This window comes from Apodemus sylvaticus, chromosome 16 (genome assembly GCF_947179515.1).
Source record: "Apodemus sylvaticus chromosome 16, mApoSyl1.1, whole genome shotgun sequence".
Taxonomy (NCBI): Eukaryota; Metazoa; Chordata; class Mammalia; order Rodentia; family Muridae; genus Apodemus; species Apodemus sylvaticus.
Window position 1 is genome coordinate 33,739,591 of NC_067487.1, and position 18,849 is coordinate 33,758,439.

Consider the following 18,849-nt stretch of genomic DNA (forward strand, 5'->3'; position numbering starts at 1 on the left):
TAAAATTTCTAGGTCACAGTTACTCTTGAAATTCTAGCAAAAGAATGCAATCTTTTGCTGATGCATATTAGCTAGAAGTTCAAGAAATTCACTGAAGATCCAAATTTGGGACATCAGAGAATATGGTTGTGAAGTAACTTAAAACTTCACATTTTTGTTGGCCAAGTGAAAAGAATCTACTTTATCCACGTCTTGGCCCAACCAACTTTAAAGCTCCTGTTTAACTCTTTAATTTCTAGGTCAAATGTCCATTTTCCCCTCCAGGCATAAATAGCAATGTCTACCTGTATGCTTCATGACCTATATATTCACATCACTACTACATTTGTAACTCCTTGCTACATGTGTTACACATGCAGAGTCCTAGCTTCTTCAACAACCTGCTCATCATCTTTTCTCATCTTCCTTTCACTTAATACAACTATAGCTTTAGTTGGGCATATATTTCCCTTCTTCTTTTGAAACTAAAATAATCATGACAACTACTTTTTCTGACCAATAAGTTTCAAGAAAGAAATAATTTCCAGATCACAATCTGGGTTACAATATATCTGGGAGAGTGGTGAGAAACAGCTGAAGTCCCTCAGAAAGTACCTTGTAGGACTAAGGTCAAGGGATGGAGGAAGAAGACAGGCTCCTTAGGCCTCTGTCAGAACACAGACAGAAGCAATCTCTTAACTGGCCCCTTCCTCAAACTACTCTGGGTGTTTTTCATGAGAAGGGCATCATCACTGTAGTGAAGGTATATCCATGCCTGCTTCGCATTCCTACAGGGGCATTATGAGCTTCCTTTCCAGAAAGCCTCTTATTTTCTCTAAGAACTAGCCCTCTTGTTAGCAATTTAATCAAAATTTGACTTTAACCTGAAGTTAAAATACTCATTTCCTTATAGAAATGTCTTTGACCAGAACTCACAGAATCTATGTCTGTCATGCCCAAAGATACAGTCTGAAATCTTATGGAGGCATAACACTCCGCTATTTCATACTACACCCAGAAAGAAAAGTAAGAGAAAAAACAGAAAGAACAAGACACACAACTGAAGATGTATGGTAAAGAGAAAAGAGAAATGTAAGAGCCACAAAAGGAAAAGGCTGTGCTCCTAGAAATGAAACTTCAAGATGCTGGGACTGCCCCCTCAGGGCCCTGGACTGAGTCAGCACAATTTATAAAGTGCTAAGACAATTCTATTTGGTTAGAGCTGAAGTACATGAGTTCCCTTAACCACCATCGCCTACCTGACACCCATAAGTGTTTTCATTTCATTTACTACATGCTCCACTAAGCAGATATAATTATCTTCCCCCAGAAGAAAGCAGGTGCCCAAGATTGCTTCATATCTGAAATACATAATCTACTAATTAAAGAAGGGAGAAGGGGTATGGTTGGTACAGATCTGATGGAATGTATTTGAATACTTTTTTAAGTATTCCTGGAACAACAGATTTGGACCTGGGATCAGCATCGTCTACCTGTTATTCTGGTTGTTGCTTTGCTTCATTGTCCTTCAACACCCAAGGGCAAGGTAAGTGACTTTCCAATGTCCTCATTTAGGGAATCTTACCAAATGTGTAAGAAATAGTTTATAGCCTTCAAATAAAAACATTCAGAAAAGTACTTTTTCACTGACAATAGATGGATGGATAAGGAAGATGTGGGCTCTTATCTGTCTCTAATGGGTGGGGGAGCACCCTCTTAGAGGCAGGGCTGGGTGAAGGGATAGGGAGTTTATGGAGGAGAAACTAGGAAGGGGAATGACATCTGAAATGTAAATAAATAAAATAACCAATACAAATATAAAAATGAAATTTTGTTATTTGGAGGAAGAGGGATGAAGCTTCAGATAGGTCTAAGGGATAAACTGACTCAGAAAACAAAAAAAAATCACAATATCTTGATCTTAAGTGTGTTTAGAAGGGTTAAGTTTTATAAACAGAGGAAAGACTATGAAGGCACAGGGAAGGGTAGGAATGGGAGAAGAAGGAAGAAAAAAAGTATGACTTTTTTCACTTAAAAAGGAAAAGCAATGCCTCATGTTTTCTCTTATCTACAGAATACATATATTTCATACAGATGCACATGAATGGATGACATGAAGAAGGGGGACTATTGTGGAAAGGAAACAGACATGGTAATAAGAGGCCCAAGAAAGTAATTAGGGTAAGTACCACCAACATAAAGTAATACACATGAAAATGTCATCATGACACCCAGTCATTTATATACTGACTAAAAACAATAGTAACTCATTTTTAAAAGATACTCAAAGATTTTTGTAGAAGATGTTTTAACATTCCAAACTGGGAGAACCTGAGTAATATATGCCTTCCTGTGTGGATTCTGAATCAGTAAACAAAGAGTGTTCAATTGAAGAATTCACACAGTCCTTCATTCAGTTTTAGCATTCTGGGATCTAGAATCTCACTAAAAGCTCAGCTCTTAAAGACCTCAGTGAAAGTTTATATGTGAAGACAGTTTACAACACAAACATAAGAACCTTTCCTATATGCCTTGCCTGTTTCATAGACGCCCTGCATGATTACAAAAGCAGAGATTCCAGACACTTGCACAAGTGGTACTTGGAGATCTATGAAATGTCGCAGTTCTACTCACATACAAGATATGTGGTCCTTTCTAGGGCTCCACCACATTTGACAAACTCATGAGACAAAGATTATACAAAAAGACTAAGAAAGGGAAGAAATGACTGAAGAGAGGAATTTGACAATCTAAACAAATTGCTAAGGACCAAACCCAAGGAATAAACCCAAGGATCATTCCCTTGGGTCCTGGCTTCTCCGGTGCCCAAAGACCCTTTCTTCATCTTCCTTTCAAACAACTCTGACAAAGCAGTGCAATTCATGCCTGTCATGTGGCGGTCAGGGAGGACAGATAAGAAAAGGGAAGTTCTTTGCCTTTTGTCAGCTTCAAAGGATCCACGTAAAGAAAGAGTTACCATTGCTCGCCCACAAACTCTAGAAGGATTAGCGATGCTTCTCATTTTTCTTTAAGCTCCTCGAACCCTCTTTAGATTTCTCTCTGATGTCCTTTTGGCATCTCCTGCCCCACCCAAAGCCGGTAAGCACACCAGTGGAAATCCCCTGAGCAAACTAGCACATGCTGTACCAAAACATTATGTCTTAACTTTGTTCTTTTATATCTTCACAACTAAAGGAAAGAGATACAATCAAAATGATAGTCCACTCAAATGATAAACAAGAGAATTTAAAGAGACATGACTCTTTAAAATTACTCACCATGCAGTGACAGTCCATATAGAACGTATGAGGTCGTGGTTAGTAGAGATACTTAATATGTATTTCTCCTTAAATATTTTTTACATAGTTTTGAGAATTTATCATTGTAGATTTCTAGAAAGCATATTCAACTGAATGTGCAAAACAGACTGATTTTGTTGTACGTTTTTCCGATAAAGTTTTCAAAGCAAGATTACAAACCAGAACTTGAATGATTAAAGACCTCAAATCATCGCTTGTGTCAGTTGGGAGAATTTTTGAAATTCTCAAAAAGAAGGCCAAAGGCATAGCAGAGATAGAAGATGCTACCTTCAACTGAATTCTTTCTCTGACATTTCTTTATGGCTTGTAGACAATAACATTACATTATAACAAGTAAAAATCACATCTGCCTCCAACGATCCCCAAAACTTGAGGAGGAATTTTCAGAGAATAGTACAAATAACCCATCTCCTCTTTCTTTTTTTATTAGGTCATCTCAATAATACATGTTGAGGGAAGATAAGTCAAGTCGTATCAAACTCTGGAGCTCCCAGGTACTAATGCTATTCAAACTCTGGGGTGCATTGATCATCTATGTTAACTTAGCCATTTTATAGACCCAAGTAACTAATTCTTCCAGAAATAGAGATATAACAGAAGTTCATAACATCCTATCCACTCAGATGTTCTGAAATCCTTCCATTATGATCAGTCTTCCTGCTTCTTTACAAAGAGAGTGATCACATATCAAAGTAAAAACCAAAACAAAACAAACAAAAACAGAATTGCACTCTATGGTCTGGATCCAGGTTTCTTGATTCCTACAAAGATCCCGAAAGGGGGTCATTCATCTATATAGGTACGACAGGACTCCTGATAACAAACTTAAAGAAAATAATCCAACTCTTACCAAAACCTCAGGCATTCATAACAAAAAGCACCATTTCACCTTGAGGCCATGTTAAAAACAAACTGGATTGGCAAACAAATTTGTGCGCAGTCTGAATTATGACTGTTTCCAACACTTGTCCCATATACCTTGGAGCCGATAATGTTTATATGGAGCCTTTGTTTCTGAGAAGTTGATAACCAGTATGATTAAGTAAGTAACTCTGTTTTAAATATTCCAAGATTGTACTTATGTAGCTGTTTAGAGATCAGAATGTTTTCTAAAGTCAGATGGTGTAAGTTTTACTATTTATACCTCATAAAATTCCCTCCTTGCCCATGTCTACTATTACATAAGAACAGCTGCACAGAGTACACAAACAAATGGGTAATACTGAACTCCAACTATGAGTCACTTACAAAGAAGGTAAAGGATCAAATTTTGTTTCTGTGTTGTAATTTGCCAACACTTGCACTTAATAATTCCTGCATGCCTTTACTGAATAGTTAAATACAGGTGTATATTAGAGATATGCAGAACTCAAAGAGAAGAAATGGCTGCTTTTGTACATTGAAAGTTTGAGTGTAAAAATCCCTTTAATAGTTTATGAAATATGAAATCTTTATTTTGTATATTTATTTGTATTTAGAAATGTGTGTATGTACTGAGTATATTTAAACTATAACCACCCTCCAGTCTTCCCTACCTACCCCTTTCCAGTACCTACTCTCCTTCCTAACTTCATGTCTTCGACTTGCTTAATAACACACAAACTCCATATCCCTCATCGCTGACTGAATTCTTTCTCTGACATTTCTATGGCCACCCACATTGACTCCTGGGAGTTTTCATTGTCCTAGGTTTCTAGCTAGTCCCAGAAATGCCCATCTGCTGTAACCAGGTAAGACTTCCAATGGAGGGATTAGGTCACCAACCCAGCCACAAAACCTTCAACCCACAGTTTGTCCTGCTCACAAGATGTGCAGGGGTAAAAGATGCAACAGAATTAGAAGGAATGGCCAACCAATGACTAGCCTAGCTTGAAACCCACGCTATGAGAGTGAGCCCACCTTGGCACCATTAATGATATTCTGCTATACATTCGCACAGTAGCCTAGCATAGCTATCATCTGACAGGCTTCACCTAGTATTGTTGGAAACAAATGCAGAGACCCACAGCCAAACATTAGGTGAAAGAGAAGAAGGAAGGATTGAAGGATCCCAGAGGGGTCAGGGACACCATGATAAAATACAGAATCAATGAACCTGGGCCCATAGGGGTTGATAGAGACTAAGCTGTCAATGAGAAAGCATGCATAGGACAAACCTAGACCCTCTGCACATATGTAACAGTTGTGCATCTGGATCTTCATGTGGGACTCCTAATAGAGGGAGCAGGGTCTGTCTCTGACTCTGTTGTCTGCCTTTGGATCCCTTTCCCTTAACTGGGATGCCTTGTCTAACTTCAATAACAGAAGATGCACCTAGTCTCACTGAAGCTTGATATGCCAAGGCTGGTTGATATCCAAGGAGGCCTCCCCTTTTCTGAGGAGAAGGAGAGAAGGTTAGAGAAGGGTAGACGGAGGGGAGAGGGAGGGATTAGGAGCAAAGGAGGGAGGGGAAGTTACAATCAGGATGTAGGATAAATAACTTAATGAATTTTTTTAAATGGTTTAAATAAAAAGAATCCACAGAACACTCTTAGTTCTGCTCTTGTGCTCACTAGTGTAGGGCTGTCCACTAGAGCTTGGGCAACCTACCATGGGACACACTTTTAAAGAAAACTGACTCTTGCTCCTTTGGTATTTATTTATCAAACTGCCAGTAGCTCCTCAGCTAGATATCTGGCCTCATGAATACCTGCCCTTTCCATATTGCGATGTTGATTGGTGTCATCTTGTGCCAGTCTGTTGTAGGCAGCCACAGCTTCTGTGAAATTATGAACACAAAGATCCTATTAGTTTTATAATAGATAATTTCACTGTATTGCTCTCTGGCCCCTGGATCTTCCCATCTTTCCTCCTCTCTTCAACAGTGTTCCATGAGCCCTTAAGGAGAGTGATTCATGGCTGGTACTATAAATCTGGCCACAAACCCATGCCCAGGGAGGTCGTAGAGCATAGGGGGAAACATACTACTATTGATTTGTTTAAATGACATTATCATACCATATGGTCTTCTAGACATTTGTCCTTATACCCATAGAATTCTGCAGTCTTGCCTCTCATTAGAGAAGCTCCTTTCTCACTTCTCTCTCAGAGAGCAGAGAACTGGACATGGCCATTGAGGGTTCAGCCCTGAGTGGGACAACTGTATCCTAACGTCATTATCCTAAAACAAGAGCCTGGCCAAACAACCAGCTGAGGAACATTGTAAGTTTGGGTTTTGACCTTGTGATCTCGTTACATTCAGCACTGAGATCATCTGAAGCATTACTTGAAGTCTACCACCTTGCTCAAAAGTAAGCAGTTCAGTTCAGGAGCTGCAAGGAATACTAAGATGCAGACAAAAGAAAGTCACACTCTACCTTTTCGTTTCCTCTACCTCTGCTTACAGCAGCAATCCTTTTGCTCAGACTTCCTGTTTCTGGCACTTGCCTTTTTCTGTGATGTTCATAGTTCCCTGTCTGTGGTTAAGTAGGCACAGAGCTGGGTTTAGTCTCCCCCTCTTTCATTCACTTGCGCACACAAGTGTGCTTCTTCTCTCTTCTCTCTCAGAACTATGGCTCTGGGTAGAGCTTTCGCTATGGTTTTCTGCTTAATTCAAGCTGTTTCTGGAGAAAGTGGCAATGCCCAGGATGGTGAGTCATTTCTAATTCATTTTGTAAAAGGATTTCAGATTACCTTTAGTATATGTGATCAGGTTACACAGTTCTCTAACAGGCCGGAGGTGAGCAGGAAGAATCTAGCAAAAATTCAGTTATTTTGTGGGGATTAATCATCAGGACAGAAGGAATGTTGGCAATATTACAGATGGCTTGTATGTAACTCACAAGAACACTCAAGGAGCAATGAGTTAAAGTCTGGCTCATAAGTGTGGACAGATGCTGGTACTCTCAGAATAAAACCTCATATCAATTCGCTGTTTGGGCTTGTTGGAAAATCTCTTCCAAAATTGTATCTGCCTGAAAAAAATACAAGCCTTCATTGTTTTGTTTAACTATTTATAGGGTTCTAAAACCCTAGATATCCATGATAAATTAATGACCAGAAGCAATAGGCTTGTGTATTCACCAGAACTGTATTTCTAGTGTCTAGAACTTAGAAGTATTTCTTCAAAATACTTTAGCTTCGGCAGATTCATATTAGATTGCTGATGAATAATTCAGTAGTGTGCTGGGGAAAGTATCTTTGAAACACACGGGGTCGCTTTTATATTCAGTGAATCCATCATATGGTCATCATAACTCTCTTCAGAATCCATAAAATACTTAGATCTTGACTCCTTAAAAATATGCATTCTAATTACAGGACTGTACTCAAAAGTCTCTGGTAGACACAAGAGCTACATGGAATGTGAATTGCCAATTTGTTTCTACAAAATAATTAAACTGCTTTCATACACACACACCATTAAAAAGGGGATACATACATATATACATATACATACACATACACATATACATATATGTACATATTCAGTATACACACACACACACACACACACACATCCTGTGTCTGCCTCCTGAGTGCTAGGATTAAAAGCAGGCACCACCATGCCTGGCCTACATGTGTATCCTAAATTGGATGTAGTAGCACATTCCTGTAATCCTGAAGTTTAGGAGACTGAGACAGGAAGATCATGAGTTCCAGGACAGCCTAAGCTACATAGTAAAATCTTGTCTAGAAATACATATGTATTTTCTTTATCGACAATATCAATACACATCAGCCTAGTGACTCGGTTTAGCTCCTTAGTCAAATTCCCTTAGTCATGCTTCCTAAGCTTACATATTTGTGTGACTTTACTTTGCAATCAGCAGGGATGGAAAACCCTTGCATTTTCTAATGAAGACAATCTTCAGAGGAGTCACACTCTTCAGCATGACTGAGCATGAGTCACTTTGTGCGGGAGAGTCATTATCTCATGTTAAACATGGGCAAATACATGGCCGGAAGCATGAGAATGTTGTTGCTGTTTCGTGCAGTGCTTTACCACTATTTTTCCTATTAGCCATGCTATTTCTTTTTTAGACAAAAAGTAGAGAGACACCTGGGTTCTTTCTAGCTTCTGGCTATTATAAATAGGACTGCTATAAACATAGTGGAGCATGTGTCCTTATTGCATGTCGGGGAATCCTCTGGGTATATGCCCAGGAGTGGTATAGCAGGGTCCTCCGGAAGTGTCATGCCCAGATTTCTGAGGAACCGCCAGACTGATTTCCAAAGTGGTTGTACCATCTTGCAATCCCACCAGCAGTGGAGGAGTGTTCCTCTTTCTCCACATCCTCGCCAACACCTGCTGTCTCCTGAGTTTTTAACCTTAGCCATTCTGACTGGTGTCAGGTAAAATCTCAGGTTTGTTTTGATTTGCATTTCCCTAATGATTAATGATGTTGAACATTTCTTAAGGTGCTTCTTCAGCCATCTGAAGTTCTTCATGTGACAATTCTTTGTTTAGCTCTGTACCCCACTTTTTAATAGGGTTATTTTGAATGGATACAAAAAATGTGGTATATTTACACAATAATTCAGCCATTAGAAACAATGAATTCATGAAATTCTTAGACAAATGGATGGATCTGGAGAACATCATCTTAAGTGAGGCAACCCAGTCTCAAAAGATCAGTCATGGTATGCACTCACTGATAAGCAGATATTAGCCTAGAAACTTGGAATACCCAAGACATAATCCACATATTAAATGATGTCCAAGAGGAACGAAGGAATGGCCCCTGGTTCTGGAAAGACTCAGTGCAGCAGTGTAGGGCAATACCAGAACAGGGAAGTGGGAAGGGGTGGATGGGGGAACAGGGGATGAGAAGAGGGCTTATGGGACTTTTGGGGAGGGGGGAACCAGAAAAGGGGAAATCATTTGAAATGTAAATAAAAATATATCGAATAAATAAAAAAGAAAAGAAAAAAAAGTAAAAATTCTTGCCATTAAACTGGATTTTCACTTCAGCATCTTAAATTTTGGAACGTTCTCTGATTGATGAGCATGGTCACCATATGCATCACCTAACCATGCCAAGGGACCTCCTACTTTGTGCTCGAAGCAATTTGCTATTGTTGGTGATACAGTTAGCTTTCTAATAACTAAAGGATGGTCAAATCAAGCCAAGGAAACCGCAAAAGCCCCGACAGTTCAAGCATTTCATCAAGTAATCACTCTGGGAGAAGTCTTCTAAATGACACTGCCTTGCATAGAATATGTATTCCAAATGTTTTAAATTTTTATATGTAGAATTTTTATTCAATGCTTAGATACTTTCTATTGGACACCGAATGCATTAACTCACTGTTCCATATAATGTCAAAACCACAATAAGAATAAAAACTTCCGTTGATAGACTACAATTTTTTCAAAAGAACTCCAGATACTGTGCATACATTAGCATAATTATAATTCACATTTTACCTTTCATACAGATTTCTCCAAGACTCATAGGAGAGCTCTCACCCTTACTGAGAATGTATGGTGTTCTGAATGAAACCTCTGTGCAGATATGTCCAATGGCTTCTTTTTTTTTTAATTAGATGTATTCTTTATTTAAATTTCAAATGATTTCCCCTTTCCTGGAACCTCCCCATCCCGAAAGTCCCATAAGCCCTCTTCCCTCCCCCTGTTCCCCAATCCACCCCCTCCCACTTCCCTGTCCTGGTATTCTCCTACACTGCTGCGCTGATCCTTTCCAGGACCAGGGGTCTCTCCTTCCTTCTTCTTAGGCATCATTTGATATATGAATTGTTTTTTGGGTATTCTAAGCTTCTGGGCTAATATCTGCTTAGCAGTGAGTGCATACCATGTGTGTTCTTTTGTGATTGGGTCACCTCACTCAAGATGACAATCTCCAGTTCCACCCACTTGCCTAAGAATTTCATGAATTCATTGTTTTTAATGGCTGAGTACTATTCCATAGTGTAAATATACCACATTCTCTGTATCCATTCCTTCGTTGAGGGACATCTGGGTTCTTTCCAGCTTCTGGCTATTATGAATAGGACTGCTATAATCGGTGTATGCATGTGAATGTGGGCTTTGGGTGTCTGTGTATGCAGTGAGAGGGCTCAGCTACAAAGTCAGAACAGCGCAGCTCAGCGTGCACACCCTCTGCATGTGTTACTCTCAGTTCAGAGATCTTCAGCTCACAGCAGGTAGAATGTTCTTGCACAATGGCATGTGACTTTTCCCGTGTTCGGTTCCAGAGCAATTGCGCCCCATTAACAACACCTGCTAAAGAGTCAATGGATGGCTCCTTCAGACACAGCTGCTTTGGTGGCATGATCAGCTATTTGCATATTGTGTGAGATAACTCGAGACACTCTTGGCCAGAATGTGTGACTGGAGTGTGAGAGGGTCCACTCTTCAGCTGGTGCCTGTCATCTGCTTGAAGTGTGCCTTCTCTGTCCCCTGTCATACATGGAAAGGCTATGTCATAAAGATGATCCACAGGATGTCTAAATCCAAACAGTAAGTCCTATCTATCACAGAGAGGTGGTTAAAGGCACAAGGTGCCAGACAGTGTGAGAGCTGAGAGCTGCCCTATAAGCGCAGACAACCTATACCATACATAAAGAAGCTTACTGATGCTCCCTCTGTGAAATGCTAGGCTCTGGGAAAGCCTAGAAAGTCAAATTCCTGTAGCTGTGAACAGCAAGCCCAGTCTGCGTCTAGGTGAGCTCTGAGATCTGTTCCTTAGTACAGCCACTCACCTGGTTGGCCTGTTCACAACCAATTTTATTAACCTTTCTACAGACCTTGGGGGTTCATTAATTAAAGAGAATGCAATTGAAACTGCATAAAGCTGCTAAGCCACTCATCTGGGGCCAGGCTTAGTACATCCTGTTTCCATATGAAAACCAGAAAAGTATAAAGTCTCTATTTTGGGTGAGATTAAATGCCTGGAAGCTGTCAGAGGCTCTCCACACTCCACCCTCATGATATAAACCTTTGATTACTCTAGATTTTCCTTGTCCTTATTGAAATGCATTTCCTGAAAGATTTTCTGACTTTATTCTGCTATTTTATATAATATATATATTATATATGCATATGTATATATATAGAATATATGTATATGTGCACACGTTATATATACATATGTGTATAGTTTTGTACACACACACACATACACACACATACAAATACCTATTTAATCATAGGCTCTACAAGTCAGCTTAGGAAATCAAATAACATCTTTGTCAAATTGCAGTTACCAAAAATGGCTACACATACAAAAAAAATTCCATCTTCCACTTTCTTCTAGAAATATCTATACTGATATGTATAGAATACAGTAGCTGAAAAAAATCTAATCAAGTAGGGTAAAACTTTTTATCCTTGGAGTTTACTGTTTTATAGTTGCCTCAGTAGGTCATTTAAGATGCTCTCTGTTGCCACAGAATGGAGCCATCAATATTACTGTTAAGTTGTGATGCCATTTTAGGGAACAATAAGCAATCCCATAAAAATGTAAACTTTGAACCAAAATGGTTACTATCATCTTTCATTTGAAAGGAATCTTGGAAGGGAACAAATGAAGACCAGCAGAGAAAACCAAGATTGGATTAGGTGGCATACAAATGAAATACAAGATTCCCTATCTGAAATATATAAACACTTCAGTGTAAAAAAGATAATTTCAATGTTTTAAAGTCTCATTGGGGATTTGTTCATTAACATTTAGCATTAACATTTAGCATTATGCGAGGCCTTACCTTCCCTGAACATATTAGATCACTTGGCTGAAGGGGAGAATATAACCTCAAATAAATACTTTATAAATGCAGTTTTAAGATGTAGCAAAGGAATTCTGATATAAACAAGGGAAAGAGTTTGTCCATGCTCCTTATAATTTTCCAACATACTAGTCCAATGATAGAACTGTTTAGATGTTACCTGGAACTTATTCCTGCACTATGATAATTTTTTTTCAGTTAGAATACTTTGTAATCTGCTCCTGCACATTGGGTGTGGCTTGTGTGTTTCTGGTGTGTGTGTGTGTGTGTGTGTGTGTGTGTGTGTGTGTGTGTGTGTGTGTATGTGTGTGTGAGAGAGAGAGAGAGACAGACAGACAGACAGATAGACAGACAGACAGAGACAGACAGAGAGACAAAGAGAGACAGAGAGAGGACATTACAACTTTTTCTCAGCCTGGCAGTGGTGGTGCATGGCTTTAATCACAGCACTTGGGAAGCAGAGGCAGGCAGATTTCTGAGTTTGAGGCCAGCCTGGTCTACAGAGTAAGTACCAGGACAGCCAGGGCTATAAAGAGAAACCCTGTCTTGAAAAAACAAAATAAAAAAAGAAAGAAAAAAGAAGACAAAACAAAACAAAACTAAAACCTTTTTCTCTGTCCTTAGAATTTCTTCCTTTCGATAAACTATATATATATATATATACATATATATATGTATATATACATATACACATATATATATGTGTATATATATGTCTATCACATATATGTGTGTGTGTGTGTCTGTCACACAGGTGACATTTTATTAAAGGGTATCATATTTTCAACTGATACATTTGTTTCCTTTTCCCCTTAACAGCTGTGTTTTGTTCTTCCCAGGAGACCTAGAAGATGCAGAACTGGAGGATCATTCCTTCTGGTGCCACAGCCAGTTGGAAGTGGATGGAAGTCAGCATTCACTGACATGTGCTTTTAATGACTCAGACATCAACACCACTAATCTGGAATTTGAGATATGGTGAGGAAGATGATTTCCATGGTGCTTTGGAATCCATCTCCTATCTCTCTCTATGTGTTTCTTTCAGGACCTGCAAAGGAAAGGGTATCTGTTCTAAGTATCAAATACTAAAATTTACTAGGTTCTCAAAACTTTCTGAAATACTTTGCCCCTTGCTAGAAATTAAAGTGAGGCAACTCTCCCTCCATTTGTTAGCTCTCAGAGACATGCACAAATGGTGTTTTTGATTTTGGAGATTCTACAGCTCTTCACATTCACAGTGATCTAAATAAATGTTGCCACTTCTTGAATGTCCCCGTAAGGCAGTGCACTATTTTCAAATTCTATTATGCAGTGTAATTGCTTGGCTTCTAGTTCCAGTGCCAATGCTTAATAACTTTTTGATTTGCAGCAAGTTATATATCATGCATTCTTTAGTTTCTTCATTTAAAAAAAATGAATGACTAGATCTCACGGGAAGGTTATGGTGATTAAACAATTAACTATATGTAAAGAGATCAAGTAAACATCTAATATTTAATTAGCAATGGAGAAAAGACATTAAGTCATAATTCTATGAATATATGTCTAAAAATCACCCACCCTGTTTGAACAGTTGAATTCCAGACAATCTAGTCAATGGAAAATTTCCAGTAATCCATAGAACCAAATTGATTCTTGGTTTCATATGGCCCTAGAGGAAATCAAAGTGCAAAGAAAGCTTTAGGTCTGAACATTGATAAAGACTCAGGAAGTTGTATCTTCTTCTTCCCCCATAGCCATTGCTTGTTGTCAAGGGTTATTATCTCTAGTGACTTGAAAAAATACTCTAATATGAAATTTTGACTTGTGGCTATTTCAAAATTCATATCAGATGACCTCATTTTTTGTACGTTTCCATATAAGGAAAGTATGTCGAGATCTGCAGTAGTGAAAAAGGACTTCTTAAGTTACATGAGCACTAAGGAAGTCCTTTGCCACCTACAACCCAGATAAGCTATAGATTCTCACTTTCCTGCATCTATAGCAGTTTCCTGATTCTATGCATATGTATTTCCTGAAGTCACTGAAGGAATAATATCTTGGAGTTGAATGCCACAGGATGAACTAAGCCTTTCTTTCTTTTTTGATTTCCATAGATATTCATCTATTTATTTATTTATTTATTTATTTATTTATTTATTTATTATATTCTTTGTTTACATTCATATGATTTTCCCTTTCCCTGTTCCGCCGTCCCCATAAGTCCCATAAGACCCCCTCCCACTTCTCTGTCTTGGTAATCCCCTACATTGCTGCATCAAGCCTTTCCAGAACCAGGGCCCTCTCCTTCTTTCCTCTTGGGAATGATTTGATATGTGAGTCGTGTCTTGGGTATTCAGAGCTTCTGGATTAATATCCACTTATCAGTGACTGCATTCCCTGTGTGTTCTTTTGCGAATGAGTTACCTCACTTAGGATGTTATTTTCCAGTTCCAACGATTTGCCTAAGAATTTCACGAATTCATTGTTTTAAACTGCTGAGTAGTATTCCATTGTGTAAATATACCACATTTTCTGTATCCATTTCTCCACTGAGGGACATCTGGGTTCTTTCCAGCTTCTGGCTATTATAAATAAGGCTTAATTGTATTTTTGTAGCACATATTCTATGGAGAACAAAAGCATAAATATTCAAGATGTAAAGACATGCCTCAGTCAGCAAATTTCTTGCTGTGCAAGCTGGTGGACCTGAGTTTAGATGCCTAGAATCTATGTAAAAGCTGAGTATGGTGTCTGTAATCCCACCCCTGAGCTATGCTGCAGATGGCAGTTAAGAAGATAGATGTAGCTGGGCAGTGGTGGGGCATTCCCATAATCCAAGCACTTGGGAGGCAGAGGCAGAGCAGAGAGGCAGAGGCAGAGGCAAAGGCAGACAGATTTCTGAGTTTGAGGCCAGCCTGGTCTACAGAGTGAGTTCTAGGACAGCCCTGGCTATACATAGAAGCCCTGTCTCAGAAGATAGATGGATCTGTGAGCTCTACTGGCTAGTCAAGCTAGCCCAGTTAATGAGCTGCATGTTCATTGAGAGACACTGTTTCAGAAACATAGAGTGAAGAATGATAGAGGAAGACCTAAGATATTGGCCACTGTCCCCCATGTGTGCACACATGAACACCCACAGGCATATGCACACACACACACACACACACACACACACACTCAATGGACATACATATATACCCCTCACTGAAACCAAAACAAAATACAGATGTCAAGAATCATTCCTACAACTTGATTAATCAGTTAATTAACTCATCTAAACAATGTTCTCAAATTTATGGGGAAAAGTGCCCCTTCACATAGAGGTTTGACTCCAGGTTTTCCCACCCAGTTCTTAGTGAGCTGTGGTGAACACTGCTGTTTCATTTGACCAAGCCACAGCCGACCTTTGTGTCCACTGTCAGTCACACATTAAGTCATGTTCTTGACCACTGTAAGAAACTTCCCTGTAGTGTTTTCAGTTTCTCTGAAATATATTAGTCTCTCCAGGGTATCATCACATTATGCTTTCCAGGACAGCTGTTTCTGTTAAGAAAGCCTGCTTTAATATGTGTGCATGTGTGTGTGTGTGTGTGTGTGTGTGTGTGTGTACCTTAAGGTATACAAAGTGGGAAAAAAGGTTGACATCAAATAGCTAAAAGTTTTCTCAATCACTGACATTTCCATGAGTCATCTACACTTTCAGTAAGATATTCATGTACCTTTTATGTTGAGAAGATGGTAGGTAGAGAGTTCTGATTTTGTGTGTTTCTTCTTCAAAGGGTACTAGCTTTCGAGAATGTTTGTTTTCATATAAATGGAAGAAGTAGGCGCTGGGATTTGCTGAATTTATTCACATAGGTGATCACTGCTAGATGCTAGGCCACAAATTTAACATCTGTCCTAGATCCAGATACCAATCTCTGAACAAGAAATGAACTGTTTGTTTGTTTGTTTGTTTTTCCCGTTAGCTGCTCTTCAGGGAGGGATCAGGTCAACAGAGATCACAGATGTGAATTACATGTATACCAATGAACTAGTTCACAGTGGCAGATGCAATTGTTATGAAGCTATGGATACTCTTTATGGACTCTGGTCCAATAGGAATTAGTGGGGAAAGTATAAAGAGGGTGGGACTGTTCTGCAGGTTATGTACCAGAATAACCCACTATTACCTGGGGAAGAGTTCTACCTTTTCTTCACTGAAAGTCTAGTCAGGTTTGAGGTGCCTTGGACAACAAAGCAGAAGCTCTGGGAGAAGTACCTGGGATGGAATCCCAATAGTAAAACTAACTAGACCAGGGAGATATTCTGACCAGCATCACAGCGCAGTGTCTTACACTGGGTTATATATGGTGATGTCTGGCATGTGGTACTTGATTACTTCAGTGTGAACATTTTCATATAAAATAAACATAAGAGCAAAAGCAAGGGCAATTATCTGTTACTTTTAGGATTACCGCCAACTGGCCCATCTCTCAGTGCAATTCTCATAAGAAATTCTATCTGTCAGTATTCAAAATGTCAGATATGTCTTTTGAGTGAGCTCATTCAATTTCTATCAGATTCCACAAAAGCAATCGTACTCTGTTTATACATTTTCTGTGCCCTGATTACTTCCACATACCACCTACAACTTTAAATATATCACTATTTTTCTCCATGACTGTCATCTTTACATGACAGCTGATGTTAGCAGTGATATCTATCAAGTATTGTTAAGTATTCTGTCTGCTGGGCAGTAAACTATACTCTCTCTCTAAATTGTTTAGTGTTTTCAAGCAATATCCTGTCTCTCAGGGACATTTTTGTTGTTTTGTTTCTTTGATCGATCGATTGATTGATTCATTGATTTTTTTATTTTGTTTTTATGCCCTTTTTTCTTCATCTGAACATCTGTTTATATCAACAAGACAAAGGCATCTCTCATATTAAACTCCACAAGACTAGGGGAAGAAGAGAACAGTGGGATTAAAATTTAGGTTAAATGATCTTTAGCCATCACTCTCTTCTTTCAGAACCAGATTTGGAAATGTGGCTTAGGACCATTGTCCCAAGGAATGACATACAAGATCAGAATCATGAACTATGGATGCACTATCTGAGTAATAACTGTGATCTTCTCCTTGCTATACATATCCTAGAACATCTCTGGTCAATATAAATATAATCCATAAATCTATGAGCACATAGGTCATTTTAAATATTTTTAAATTATATTTTTATTACATTTAGTGTTTGTGTTAGTGCATATGCATGTATATATGCATGTGTGTGTGTGTATGTGTGTGTGTGTGTATGTGTATGTGTGGTACACAGGTGCCACCAATTCTCTTTCCATTATAGGGATTCTGTAGATTAATCCAGAATCTTATCCATAGAGTTATGTGACCAACCTATTCTAGCAGCACATTTTTTTCAAAAATAAAATAGAAATGAAGTTAATTACAACATGTGTTATTTAATTTGATACACCCCAAAATTATTATTTCAACATGTAATCAATATAAATAGCATACTTAGATCCTTTAGGTTCTTCTTATAGAACATGTTCAAAGTATACAGTACATTTAGACCATATTATAGTTTGGGCTAGCAATATTTCAAATGTTTTACAAATACATAAAAGAGAGGGACTAGTGTGTAAGTAGAGTTTCAAATCATCTCTAAATCAGCCAATCCACAGTTAGGAACCAAATAAAGTTTTGTAACTGAACTGCATACTCCCAGTGGTGGTGATAATTGTGTAAATAAAGTCAGTAACACAAACCAAAGCTGGCCATTGTAACCAGCTTGCTTCACTTTAGTGTCCCAGCATGGCTTCTGTCCACACAGCTGGTTCTTGGATCTTAGGATCTTAGGACGCCTCCAAAGAGGCCCAGCTTCACAGACAGATACATGAAATTTCCTATTAGTCATCTCTTACTAATATCATTGTCGAAGAAATGGGCTGATGCTATTTGTAATCAAGCCTAAATTTCTAAAATACCAGAAAGCTGCTTCAGGGTCACGATATGTAACTGAATATTATCCTCATTTACTTTAAAGATGTTTTAAATTTCAGTATGGGTTTGGGAGTTAGCTCAGTGGTAGAGCACTTGCCTAGCAAGTGCAAGGCCCTGGCTTCGGTCCTCAGCTCATAAAAAAAAAATTCAGTATTTCCATAAAGCCCCCCCTAGTTCTGTTTTCTCTACATTGCACAGCTACCTTGAGCTCAGAAATTGGTATTTCCCCCAATGCTCCCTCTCACTTCTGTTCTAATTCAGCAAATCCTGGAAGTATTTCTGTTAAATGGTTTTTAGTGATAGACTTCTGAGCTTTTCAGTCATTTCACATCTGTCCTCTTGTATGTAGTTCCTTTGTTGCTTTTTAATTCTTACTATTTTCTGAGTGATGCATCTCAGGGAGGACACTGCACTCAACCCACACAGAAAGATCCTGGGGTGTGGGCTTTTGAACAACTCTCTATTCTCATAGATAACAATTCACAAAAAATAAATTCATCAGTGAGGAGGGAAGGAGAAGAGGAGGGAGGGATGGAGGGGGGATCTGCATGAGGGGTTACTAGGAGGAGAGGGAGACTGATATTGGGATGGAAGGTGAATAAATAAATTTAATAACTATAAAAAAGTTAAAATATATGTAAAAAATAAACTTAAAATTTCTTCGCTTATGTCTAGTTTTAAAAAATTATATCTGGTTTTGACCCATGTCTAGCTTTGCCAATGCTATGAGAATATCTTTGTCTTCCTGTACAAAAGGTAGGTCAGGAGCCATATAATAAGGATTAAAAATTTGTACCATATTCGTTCAGTGACTTGCTACTCAGAAGTTATAAAGA

At 38.6% G+C, this 18,849-nt stretch overlaps 1 protein-coding gene across 4 annotated transcripts in view; it reads left to right on the forward strand.

Moving 5' to 3' along the window:
• The first annotated feature begins 1,305 nt into the window (after positions 1 to 1,305).
• Il7r (interleukin 7 receptor) overlaps positions 1,306 to 18,849 on the forward strand; it is a 31,165-nt gene continuing 13,621 nt past the window's right edge. The window contains exons 1-4 of one of the 4 annotated variants that reach the window (XM_052159746.1): positions 1,306 to 1,525; positions 2,054 to 2,160; positions 3,730 to 3,793; positions 12,869 to 13,007. Coding sequence is in view for 2 of the 4 variants with exons in the window: in XM_052159748.1 (XP_052015708.1) it covers positions 6,850 to 6,928; positions 12,869 to 13,007 (218 nt within the window). In the remaining 2 variants the exon portion in view is untranslated. Of the gene's footprint in view, positions 1,526 to 2,053; positions 2,161 to 3,729; positions 3,794 to 6,720; positions 6,929 to 12,848; positions 13,008 to 18,849 lie in introns of those variants that run through there. The other 3 variants (XM_052159748.1, XM_052159745.1, XM_052159747.1) reach the window with 3 other exon arrangements.